The sequence below is a fragment of the Salvelinus namaycush genome, chromosome 10 (assembly GCF_016432855.1).
Source record: "Salvelinus namaycush isolate Seneca chromosome 10, SaNama_1.0, whole genome shotgun sequence".
NCBI classification, from domain to species: domain Eukaryota; kingdom Metazoa; phylum Chordata; class Actinopteri; order Salmoniformes; family Salmonidae; genus Salvelinus; species Salvelinus namaycush.
In genome coordinates, this window is record NC_052316.1 from 20,863,117 (window position 1) to 20,876,710 (window position 13,594).

The following is a 13,594-nucleotide window of genomic DNA, read 5'->3' on the forward strand; positions in this document are numbered from 1 at the left end:
CTCAGTGAAGAGCACTTTTTGCCAGTCCTGTCTGGTCCAGCGACAGTGGGTTTGTGCCCATAGGCGGCGATGTTGCCGGTGATGTCTGGTGAGGACCTGCCTTACAACATGCCTACAAGCTCTCAGTCCAGCCTCTCTCAGCCTATTGCGTACAATCTGAGCACTGATGGAGGGATTGTGCGATCCTGGTTTAACTCGTGCAGTTGTTGTTGCCATCCTGTACCTGTCCTGCAGGTGTGATGTTCGGATGTACCGATCCTGTGCAGGTGTTGTTACACGTGGTCTGCCACTGCGAGGACAATCAATTGTCCATCCTGTCTCCCTGTAGTGCTGTCTTAGGCATCTCACAGTACGGACATTGCAATTTATTGCCCTGGCCACATCTGTAGTCCTCATGCCTCCTTGTAGCATGCCTAAGGCACGTTCACGCAGATGAGCAGGGACCTGGGCATCTTTCTTTTGGTGTTTTTCAGAGTCAGTAGAAAGGCACTTTAGTGTCCTAAGTTTTCACAACTGTGACCTTAATTGCCTACCGTCTGTAAGCTGTTAGTTTCTTAATGACCGTTCCACAGGTGCATGTTCATTTATTGTTTAGGGTTCATTGAACAAGCATGGGAAACAGTGTTTAAACCCTGTACAATGAAGATCTGTGGGGTTATTTGGATTTTTATTAATTATCCTTGGAAGATAGGGTCCTGAAAGTGCCGTTTCTTTTTTTGCTGAGTTTAGCTATGCACAACATACACCTAGTTTCCTGAAACGAGTCACATATTTCAATATAAAGACATACCTTTTTCATCACAGTGGAAGTCACAGGTTTGTTTGAGGTGGTTCTGTACCGTGTTTCATTTCAGGACTCCCACAGTGGTTCCATAGACACAACATAGTGTTGAACAAACGAATTTCCTCAGAGAGACAATAGTAATATCGTGGAGATAGGGATAGGGATATTTACCTGGACCGCAGCTCTATTTCAAAGAAGAGATGAGGAGAACCAGAGTCCTCAGGGTGGAGAGTCAGAAAAGATGGCCCCACACACACAACGGAAGGAGAATAATACATCCTACTATTACCCCAGGACCAGGTTACACTCCCCCACGGAAAAGAATGGAGAGAATTCTGGATCAAATTGCAGGAATATGAGTCTGAACGCTTTGTTCTATTTCCATACTTGTTTTATCTACCTGGTCTGCCTAATATGATGGCTTTATCACCTCTGTCTGGGCAACAGGAAAATGTGTCAGAGCTAAAAGTAAAGATGATTGAAAGTTATTTTTGAAATCATGAAGTCATCAGAGTCCCACCGCAGTGTATGATGCTTTGCGGATTACTACATATCTTTCATACAAAAAAAACACAGCCCTCGAATAGGGTTCATGCTTGTTGAAATTGATAATTATGTATGGAGGGCCAGTGTAACACGCTGTTTCCTGTCCTGCCACTGTCTTCCTAGTTTCACCACCCCCCCCCATCCAGTATTTCTGTGTTTAATGCCAGTCACTCAGCTGCACTCTCCAGGGAATGTCTGGAGCCATGGGGTTGGTTTAGATTTGGGATCGGGCCTGGATTGCACCAATTGGCCAATGAAAGCAGATATAAAATCTCTATTCTACCGAAGGTCTTTTTCTTCCTCCTGCTCTGTGCAGACAATGAAGAAGAGGTGGGTTCCCGATGGGACAGCACACTGATAATGTCAGCACTCCCTGTCACAATATCCTATTATGTAATGCTCTACTCGGTCCGAGTACAAACCCCATCCCGCATTCTCCGCATGTGTGAGGAGAATTCCATTTGCTAGCCTTTGCTGAGGTAGTGGATTTCATCTTGGCCTTCTTGCTGAGCGTCAAAGCTGGTGTGATGATAAGCACTGAGAATATTGGCGTGATGGCAAGGTGGATTCTGCTATTGAAATTGAAATGGCAAGGGCCAACGAGGCATATTTCATCCGTCAGCTTTGACTGAAGTGCCACGGAACACTGCCAGGCTGAACATTGCCAGGCTGAACATTGCCAGGCTGAACACTGCTAGGCTGTTGAGAGTTAAGTTCACAGTCCCCCTCCGCAGCTCTGGGAGACTCCACCCCTCACAAATCTTTAAGAAGGCCAGGCGGGGATAAGGCCAGGGGAGGATGGGTTGGGGCTTCAGAGGGATGGAATTGGGAGTGGTTGTAAAGGGCGGTTCACTGGGTATTTCTGGGGAAGAGAGATAAGTGGCCTTGGGCATTTAAGGAATTCCAGGCATTATACAAAGTCCCCCATATCTAATTCTGCACTGGACCTTGTCATTTAGGCAGTGCATGCGCTGAGCGAGGAAGCAGCTATATTTCAGGGGTGAAGTTGCATCTAATTTCTGCTCAGTGTTTTTCTTCTGATAGAGGAAGGTCAGAGCCTCCATTAGCTGAGGAGTGTTACCTTCCTTCCTCTGTCTCTCTCTGTCTCTGTGGGTTGGCTGTTTTTGTGTGTCTGCACACACTTTTCCTTTTATAAATTACCACCATGGAGGATACTTACAGTTTGTATGGTCCAGATACTAAAAATGTGTCCAGTCTTTATACAAACCAGCAGACCTAACCTGCCACATACCAAGTCACACATTCTCACTAAACACTTACTAAACACATGCTGAACATGTACATACACTCATGTGTTCAGTAAAAAGATGATCATACAATCCACCTCTCACACAATATATTTTCTCCCTGTATCCCTTGACTCTGGTCTGATGCGAACCTGGACATGTCTCAGTGTTTTTCCACCTCCTGCTCCTGTTTGCTCTCATCCCTCCACAGAGGAAAGAGTCTGGAAAGAGAGACAGACAGAGAGGGATTAAAGCAAACAGAGAAAGAAAAGCAAATGCCATGAGCTCTCTAAGTACACACAATGCCAGTGAAAAGGTGTGTTGGGATGAGCCAACGATCTGAATTGAGAGATTTGTGTGGCAACTCTGGTTGATGATTGATGATGAATACGTCTATGCATGGATTCTAAAACCAGGATCAGCTACCGATATGCTGCACATGATGAAAGATCTAATATGGGGATGTTGTTTGGAACTCTTTTTTTTCTCAACACCTCACTCATTGCTCGATGTCCCTATTTCTGGTTTTATGTGACCAAATTAAAAGAGTTATAAAGTTCTATAGTGTATGTATGTGAAAAGCCTAATTCCCCTCTATGGCTGTATAAAGATTACAACAGTGGAGGCCAATGTGGATATCCACCATCCAGTATAATCTCATACACAAACATAAAGAGGAATAAGGGCCATTTTGTTATCTAAGCCCACAGGGCAGTATGTAGTGTGTATTAGGATTAGGGGTTGACCCGAGTTGTTACTCCACTGCCTAAAGGCTGCAGGCCCAGTGTGATGAACAGATGTAATATTCTCTAGCTCTCTTTCTCGATCTCTCCCTGATTGTTACAGGACCACACTGAGTTGAATTCAACCATGGTGCGGAGCCAGACCAACACTGCCCGTGTGGAGGGCCTGAAGCCAAGCATCATGTACGTGGTACAGGTCCGTGCCAGGACGGTGGCAGGCTTCGGCAAATACAGCAGCAAGCAGTGCTTCCAAACCCTGACAGATGGTATGCTCCGTGTGCATGTGTGTGTGACCGCCATGCGGGTCTTTGTGTCTGTGGACTGGGTGTGGGAGATTGGATATAGTAATAACTTCAAACATTAACTATCATTACTGCAATACATTTGTGTGTCGACGCAGAGCAGGTGGTGAATTGTTTTTATTAAACAGTTATTCCCTTGATATTAGGATTTATTTTTAATATACATATTCCAAAGTCAATGTCTGGATTAAAGTAGTTCCTTCTAGAGCCATGTATCCGCAGTGCCTTCAGAAATTATTCACACCACTTGACTTTTTCCACATATAGTTGTGTTATAAAGTGGGATTAAAATGGATTTAATTGTAATTTTTTTGTCAACGATCTACACAAAATACTTTGTAATGTCAAAGTGGAATAATATTTCATCATCATTTAAAAAAAGGTGTCAAGTTGGTTGTTGATCTTTGCTAGACAGCCATTTAAGTATTTTCAAGCCGATTTAAGTCAAAACTGTAAAACTGTAGGCCACTCAGGAACATTTAATGTCATCTTGGTAAGTAACTCCAGTGTAGATTTGAGTATTAGCTTATTGTCCTGCTGAAATGTGAATTTGTCTCCCAGTGTCTGTTAGAAAGCAGACTGAACCAGGTTTACCTCTAGGATTTTCCTCTAGGATTTTGCCTGTGCTTAGCTCTAGAACTTTTCTTTTTATCCCCCAAAAACTCCCTAGTTCTTGCTGATGACAAGCATACCCATAACATGATGCAGCCACCACCATTCTTGAAAATATGAAAAGTGGTTCTCAGTTATGTGTTTTGTTGGATTTGCTCCAAACATAATGCATTGTGTTCAGGACAAAAAAGTGAATTTCTTTGCCACATATTTTGCAGTTTTACTTATTGCAAACAGGATGCATGTTTTGGAATATATATATTTTTTGTACAGGCCTTCTTTTCACTCTGTCATTTAGGTTAGTATTGTGGAGTAACTACAATGTTGTTGTTTTATCCTATCACAGCCATTAAACTCTGTAACTGGTTTAAAATCACTTTTGGCCTCATGGTGAAATCCTTGAGCAGATTCCTTCCTCTCTGTCAACTGAGTTAGAAAGGACTCCTGTATCTTTGTAGTGACTGGGTGTATTGATACACCATCCAAAGTTGAATAAATTCACCATGCTCAAAGGGATATTCAATGTCTGCTTTTGTATAGTCGATACTATCTGACTTGTTAATGTCACGATCGTCTTCGTGAGAGAGAGTGGACCAAGGCGCAGCGTGTGCAAAATACATCTCTTTTATTTTAGAGAAGGAAAAAACACGTAACGAACACAATTACAAAACGAAACAAAACAACAAACGAATCGTGAAGCTAAAGATGTAAGTGCAAACCCAAGCTACAAACGTACAACATAGACAACTACCCACAAAAGCCTACTGCCTATGGCTGCCTTAAATATGGCTCCCAATCAGAGACAATGAATGACAGCTGTCTCTGATTGAGAACCAATCTAGGCAGCCATAGACATAACTAGACAACTACACTCTTCTCTGCCCCATACACATACAACACCCCTAGACACTACAAAACACATATATTCCCTATGTCACACCCTAACCTAACTAAAAAACATAAAGAAAACAAAGAATACTAAGGCCAGGGCGTGACAGTACCCCCCCCCCAAAGGTGCGGACTCCGACCGCACAACCTGAAATAGAAAGGGGAGGGTCCGGGGTGGGCCCCATCATGGCGGCGGCTCGGGTGCGGGACGTGGCCCCCACTCCACCATTGTCAATACCCGCTTTGGTAGCCTCCTCCAAATGGCCACCCTCCAAATTAACCCCACCGGACTAAGGGGCAGCACCGGACTAAGGGGCAGCACCGGACTGAGGGGCGGATCCTGGCTGGCTGGCTCTGGCGGATCCTGGCTGGCTGGCTCTGGCGGATCCTGGCTGGCTGGCTCTGGCGGATCCTGGCTGGCTGGCTCTGGCGGATCCTGGCTGGCTGGCTCTGGCGGATCCTGGCTGGCTGGCTCTGGCGGATCCTGGCTGGCTGACGGCTCAATGCTGGATGACGCCTCTGGCTGGTCATGGCTGGATGACGGCTCTGGCTGGTCATGGCTGGATGACGGCTCTGGCTGGATGACGGCTCTGGCTGGTCATGGCTGGATGACGGCTCTGGCTGGTCATGGCTGGATGACGGCTCTGGCTGGTCATGGCTGGATGACGGCTCTGGCTGGTCATGGCTCGCTGACGGCTCTGGCTGGTCATGGCTCGCTGACGGCTCTGGCTGGTCATGGCTCGCTGACGGCTCTGGCTGGTCATGGCTCGCTGACGGCTCTGGCTGGTCATGGCTGGCGGAATGCTCTGGCTGATCCTGTCTGGCGGAAAGCTCTGGCTGATCCTGTCTGGCGGAAGGCTCTGGCTGATCCTGTCTGGCGGAAGGCTCTGGCTGATCCTGTCTGGCGGAAAGCTCTGGCTGATCCTGTCTGGCGGAAAGCTCTGGCTGCTCCTGTCTGGCGGAAGGCTCTAGCGGCTCCTGTCTGGCGGAATGCTCTAGCGGCTCCTGTCTGGCGGACGGCTCTGAAGGCTCATGGCAGACGGGCGGCTTTGCAGGCTCATGGCAGACGGGCGGCTTTGAAGGCTCAGTACAGACGGGCAGTTCATGCGGCGCTTGGCAGACGGACAGTTCAGATGGCGTTGGGCAGACGGGCAGTTCAGGCGCCGTTGGGCAGACGGGCAGTTCAGGCGCCGCTGGGCAGACGGGCAGTTCAGGCGCCGCTGGGCAGACGGGCAGTTCAGGCGCCGCTGGGCAGACGGCAGACTCTGGCCGGCTGAGACGCACTGTAGGCCTGGTGCGTGGTACCGGAACTGGAGGTACCGGGCTAAAGACACGCACCTTCAGGCTAGTGCGGGGAACAACAACAGGGCACACTGGACTCTCAAGGCGTACTATAGGCCTGGTGCGTGGTACCGGAACTGGTGGTACCGGGCTGAGGGCACGCACATCAGGGCGAGTACGGGGAGAAGGAACAGTGCGTACAGGGCTCTGGAGACGCACATGAGGCTTGGTGCGTGGTGCCGGAACTGGAGGCACTGGGCTGGAGACACGCACCATAGGGAGAGTGCGTGGAGAAGGAACAGGGCTCTGGAGAGGCACAGGAGGCTTAGTGCGTGGTGTCAGCACTGGTGGTACTGGGCTGGGGACACGCACCACAGGGCTATTGCGAGGAGCAGTAACAGGACGCACAGGACTCTGGAGACGCACAGGAGGCTTTGTGCGTGCTGTAGGCACTGTCTTAACCAGACGGCTAGCACGCACCTCAGGACGAGTATGAAGAGCTGTTCCCGGTGACATTAACTCACCAACACGTTCATTCGGACGGATGCCGTGCCTCATGCACCAAACCAGTACATCCCTCATAACTCTCTCCTCCAATTTCTCCATTAACTCCTTTACTGTCTCTGCGTCACTCACCTCCAAATCCGCCCTCACCGGCTCCTTACGATAAGCAGGAGGAGTTGGCTCACGTCTCCCGACTGACCCAACTAAACTACCCGAGAGCCCCCCCCCCCAATACATTTTTGGGTTTGACTTACGGGCTTCCAGCCTTGTTTCCGTGCTGCCTCCTCATATCGCCGACTCTCTGCTTTCGCTGCCTCCAGCTCAGCTTTGGGGCGGCGATATTCTCCTGGTTGAGCCCAGGGTCCCTTTCCGTCCAATATATCCTCCCATGTCCACGAGTCCTGGGTTTCTTTCCTTTGTTGTTGGTTCCTCACACGCTGCTTGATCCATGGTTGGTGGGTAGTTCTGTCACGATCGTCTCTGGGTGAGAGAGAGTGGACCAAGGCGCAGCGTGTGCAAAATACATCTCTTTTATTTTAGAGAAGGAAAAAACACGTAACGAACACAATTACAAAACGAAACAAAACAACAAACGAATCGTGAAGCTAAAGACGTAAGTGCAAACCCAAGCTACAAACGTACAACATGCCTAGATTGAGAACCAATCTAGGCAGCCATAGACATAACTAGACAACTACACTCTTCTCTGCCCCATACACATACAACACCCCTAGACACTACAAAACACATACATTCCCCATGTCACACCCTGACCTAACTAAAAAACATAAAGAAAACAAAGAATACTAAGGCCAGGGCGTGACAGTTAAGCACATTTTTACTCATGAACTTATTTAGGCTTGCCATAACAAAGGGATTGACTACTTATTGACTCAAGACAATTCAGCTTTTCATTTTGATTAATTTGTAAACATTTCTAAAAACATAATTCCACTTTGACATTATGGGGAATTGAGTGTAGATCAGTGCCAAAATCTAAATTGAATCCATTTTAAATTCAGGCTGTAACACAACGAAATGTGGAAAAGTCAAGGGGTGTGAATAAATTATGAAGGCACTGTAGAAAATAAATATATGGCTCTGACTAATTCCATTTGTTCGGGGAAATTGTACATTTGAGGTGTTAGCCATAGTGAGTCTTTGCAGGTGGCACAGCTGCATGGTGTAGTGGAGGAAAGCAGCCAACAGAGAGCCCCTGCATGCTCAGTGTGGTGTAGCTCATTAAGGGATCTCTAGCAGCAGCGCCTGCCGAAGTCTTGGGGTTGCAGCAGCATCCGTTCCCCCCCAAAACAGTTGAGTCATCAGTCTTAGAAAAGTTGTCTGGTCATGAGACTATAAAACTCTGAACCCAATAAAAAGTTAACAAAATTAAGCTTTTATGCAAATGTTGCACCAAAATAAGTCTAAAATATTTGTTATCACTAGGAGCTATTTTGAAAGCTTCCACAAAATGGTATAAACAATTATAACCCATATGAAAACCACAGAATATGAAAAAGGGTGCGGTTCATTCAAAACACAATATGAATGGTTATATACATGAATATAGATACATACTGGAGAATGTGTGATTCTGTTGGAAATGACAGAACAGCAACACATCCTTTTAATCCGATCTATACATATGAAGGTATGGTGTTTCTGTTTACTTTCTTAACTCTCCCTCTGACACGTGATAAAGCATTTGTGTTGAGATTAGCAGGCGTTCTTCTGACTCCTATTGAGTGTGTAAGGGGATTAGCTGTGTCAGGAAGCAATGTGTCACTGAGGGACTGTCTGTCTGCACAGATACTAGCCCACATGTCTATGTGTTTCACAGTAGAGACACTTTTGACACTGTCCCAATACCATTTAACTGTTCCAATACTCCTATTTCTCTTCTCTCCCATCCTTTCCTCTCTTCTCCTCTCACCACTTCACTTTTCACACCTCTTCTCTGACCTCCTCTTTTACCTTGCCTTCAACTCTCTCTATTTCTCTCCATTTCTCTCCATTTCTCTCCATTTCTCTCCATTTCTCTCTCTCTCTCTCTCTCTCTCTCTCTCTCTCTCTCTCTCTCTCTCTCTCTCTCTCTCTCTCTCTCTTTCTCTCTCTCTCTCTCTCTCTCTCTCTCTCTCTCTCTCTCTCTCTCTCCTCTCTCTCTCTCTCCTCTCTCTCTCTCTCTGTTGTTGCAGATGAGTATAAATCGGAGCTGAGGGAGCAGCTGCCTTTGATTGCAGGCTCAGCGGCTGCAGGAGTGGTCTTCCTTGTATCATTGGTGGCCATCTCCATCGTCTGCAGCAGGTAACCACCACTTAGTCACTGCTCATACCTGGTGTTACCAGGAATATGATCAACGGTTATGCCCCCCCGGAATTAAATGTTAATATTACAAACGTTTAATGCAGTTCCTTAATATTGTCAAATATGGTTACATAACCGTCTTTTGCCGATTCTTTGTTGCAGGAAGAGATCATACATGAAGGAGACTATATACAGTGACAAACTGCAGCACTACAGTACAGGCAGAGGTAAGCATAAAGCTCTCATCCCATCCCACACACAGAACACACACCCCCACGGACCCTCCCACTCACACATTCTCCTACCAGTGACTACACCAGAGGCACCACACAACATCTGACTCCCATCATCCCAGTCTGGCCCTTATATAACATCCTGGCTATTTTGACAGATTATCTATTTAAGACACAGCTTCTTTAAGACACAGCTTCACAGCCTCCCTATTCCTCTCCAGTACATAGATGCTATACAATGGTGCCGGATGAGTTGAGATATCCTAACACAGTGCTTTAGGATGAGATACACCTTGTAAATGTACTCATTATGAATTTGTATCATGCTCTCTCTCTCTTTCTTTCTTTCTCTCCACACACACACACACACACACACACACACACACACACACACACACACACACACACACACACACACACACACACACACACACACACACACACACACACACACACACACACACACACACACACACACGTCTCCTACATACAGTGGGTTCTGGACCAGGGCAGTGGTCAGGGAATAGCGTCTAATGTATGTACAAGTTTCACCGTTTTACAGCTAAAATGATCAATATTGGATAACTTGCTGCCAATCGAGTGCCTACATGGCCCTGACCTTTCACAGATCAATCTGTTACCATGGATTCTGAATCCGGCCTAATTAAGGGTGAATTTCCCACGAGTCTTGTTGCCCTGTTCAGTTACTCCTCCCTCTCTCGCTCTCTCCCACTCCCTCTCTCCCTCTCCCTCTCTCTCCCTCTATCTCTCTCTTATGGAGCAGAATGGTTTACATGGCTTTGTTGTTTATCAAGGGAGCAACAGTAAAAACATGATGTCAATGTCAAGATCCCTCTCTCTCTCTCTCTCTCTCTCTCTCTCTCTCTCTCTCTCTCTCTCTCTCTCTCTCTCTCTCTCTCTCTCTCTCTCTCTCTCTCTCTCTCTCTCTCTCTCTCTCTCTCTCAGGATTAACAGTCATTCTGTTTGATGGACACTCAGATCAGAGAGGCAGAGAATGTTTACATTTGTATCTATTATTTCTCTCAGCCACCCATAAAAAGATGGTGCCACAGCACAGGTGAAGATAAAATATATAAACTGTTTGCCGTTTAAACAAGACATAAAATTATATGCTGCTGATCATAAATTGAATAGATTCTGCACATGTGGTGTGAAAAGATTTGGACGCTGTGCAGATAGACTCTTTTAATAGTACAGTCAGTGCAGGTTGCCAAGAAACCCATTATGGGATGGTGAGCTGTTTCTCTTCCCCCGGCGCCTGAGTAAATCCTCTCATTTGAGTGTGTTTGGATTCACTTAATTGTCTATTAAATCTGAGTATCCTATTGGTTCAAAGCAATTAGGACTTTGTCAGAATGAGCCGATCCTGTTCCATTGAGAACCAAGCCTTGATCCCCACAAGAGCCACAGAATAGATGGTCTCAAGTCAACACGTCTAATTGTCCTTTACTTTCAATAGTTCCATTATTCTTCCATTTTTGTAGTGTAGAATATATGTAGAAAGAGGCAGATATCAGACAAATCTATAGTTAACCTTGACCTTAAACTGGAAACTTTGGCTGGGTTTTCATAACTAAGTTTACTTCATTTTTTTTCTCATTCATAAAAGTGAAATGCACACACACATTTAGGGATTGCTTTGCAGGTGCATAGGAAATGTTAAATAACAGTTTGAAGAAACATAGAAGCTATGACGAAGGCTGTGAGGCCAAAATGTTGGCACAAAATACTGATACTGTGCAAGTGCAGTGTGTGGGATCTTATTTATTTCTCTCTGAATCTTAAAATTGGATGTCTACTGCAGGAGGTGATATTTCCTGGAATTTTTCATCTTAGTGTGTGTTATGACGCGTTTCCCTCTCTTATGTTGCAATGTTTGGAGTCACTCTAATCATCTTATATGTCCCTGGGATCAAAAACATTGTTTGGTCTGCTCGTCTTCTGCTTGGTTACCAGGGACTTTGTCCAACTTGCTTAGAGGTAAAAGAAACCAATCTAATAATTTGATCAGCAAAATAGCAAGGGGATGTCTGAGGACAGTTTTGTTTACAGAAATACATATCATCACAGTTCAAATGGAGGCACCAGTGTGTAAGCACCAACATTCAAGCCAAATCTATTTGTGATTTTGATGCACTGTTAGGCTTGATTTTCCTTTGGCAAATCAGATCACGCCTCCATTTTGCTCCTCCCCTCCTATAGCCAGAAACTTAAATAGGAAGTACCTGTGGTAAGGACTGTTCAATGTTGGTCTGACCAATCAGAATCTTCAAGATTATTTTGATCACGAGTACTGGGAATTGTTCTGGGCTGCCTCTGAGAATAGTATTGACGTATACACTGACTCAGTGACTGAGTTCATCAGGAAGTGCATAGAGGATGTTTTTCCCACTCTGATGATTAGAACTTATACAAACCAAAAACCGTGGATAAATGGTTGCATTCGCGCACAACTGAAAGCACGAACCACCGCATTTAACCATGGCAAGGTGACTGGAAACATGGACGTGTACGAACAGACCAGCTATGCCCTCCGTAAGGCAATCAAAGAGGCAAAACAACAATACAGGGACAAAGTGGAGTCGCAATTCAACGGATCAGACATGAGATGTATGTGGCAGGGACTCCAGACAATCACAGATTATAAATCGGTGCCACACCAATGCCTCGCTCCCGGACAAGCTAAACACCTTCTTTGCCCGCTTCGGGGAAACACAGAGCCGCCTTCACGGGACTTACTGCATGTACCGCTTTTCAAGGAACCAAAGTCGCTTTACAATTGTAGAAATGAAAAGAAAAACTTGAGTAACAGTTAAGATACCGTAATACAAAATGACTCAAGTAAAAGTGAAAGTAGCCCAGTAAAATACTACTTCAGTAAAAGTCTAAAAGTATCAGATTTTAAATGTACAAAGTAAAAGGAAATACTATACATCAAATTCCTTATATTTAGCAAACCAGATGGCACAATTTCCTTTTTTATTACTTTTTTTTGACAGCCAAGGACACACTCCAACACTCCAACATAATTTACAAAGGAAGCATTTATGTTTAGTGAGTCCACCAGATCAGAGGCAGTAGGGATGACCAGGAACGTTCTCTTGATAAGTGTGTGAATTGGACCTTTTTCCTGTACTGCTAAGCATTCAAATTGTAACTAGTACTTTGGGTGTCTGCGGAAAATGTATGGGGTAAAAAGTAAAAAGTAAAAGTTGGCAAAAATATAAATAGTAAAGTACTGTAGTGGTCTGGGTGTAGCTGGTGCAGAGGAGTCAGGCGCAGGACAGCAGAGATGAGTAACACAAGTAACTTTACTCAAAATTTCCAATAACATGTCGTAATACCAAATACAAAAATACAAAAACCATGGGGAAAACAGAGGGTTAAATAATGAACATGTAATTGGGGAATTGAAACCAGGTGTGTAAAAACAAAGACAAAACAAATGGAAAATGAAAAGTGGATCGGCGATAGCTAGAAGGCCGGTGACGTCGACCGTCGACCGCCGCCCAAACAAGGAGAGGGACCGACTTCGGCGGAAGTCGTGACAAGTACAGATACCCCAAAAAACAACTTAAGTAATACTTTCAAGTATTTTTACTTAAGTACTTTACACCACTGCTGCTCGGTATGGTGAAGAGAGGAGTGTCTTAGTAGTGTATTTCTTTGCTTGTATGTGTGTGTGTGTGTGTGTGTGGGGGGGGGGGGGGCTTAAGGGCAGGCCTTGTCAAAGAGGTGGGGCTTTAGGAGGGACTGAAAGGCAGTGATGGCCTCTGAGTCATGGATGGCTGGAGGGAGATTCAGAGCCTATGAGCAACCCTGGAGAAGGCCCTGTCGCGGAAGCTCTGGAGCATCGACCTGGGGATAACAAGGAGTGTGCGTGTTGGTTGGTAGGGGAGAAAGAGGTTTGAGAGGTAAGTGGGGGGCAAGGTGGTGAAGACTTGTAGTTTAGAAGGAGGATCTTGTAATCAATGCGTTGGGAGACAGTGGAGTTCACGGAGGACAGGGGGGGGATGTGCTGCCAGGTCTTAGTGTGGATGAGGAGTCGAACTGCAGAATTGTAACCCTCCATTTGGAGATTATGGTGGGAGCTTGAGTTGATGCGGGAGAGAAGTGAGTTGCAGTAGTC

The 13,594-nt window shown here is 45.7% G+C and overlaps 1 protein-coding gene across 1 annotated transcript in view; it reads left to right on the top strand.

The window, feature by feature from the left end:
- The window catches only part of LOC120055210 (ephrin type-B receptor 1-B-like), a 229,249-nt gene that overhangs the window by 179,530 nt on the left and 36,125 nt on the right, over window positions 1-13,594 (top strand). The window contains exons 8-11 of the mRNA XM_039003131.1: window positions 3,424-3,586; window positions 9,103-9,211; window positions 9,374-9,426; window positions 11,518-11,534. Of these exons, the coding sequence (XP_038859059.1) occupies window positions 3,424-3,586; window positions 9,103-9,211; window positions 9,374-9,426; window positions 11,518-11,534 (342 nt within the window). The remainder of the gene's footprint in view (window positions 1-3,423; window positions 3,587-9,102; window positions 9,212-9,373; window positions 9,427-11,517; window positions 11,535-13,594) is intronic.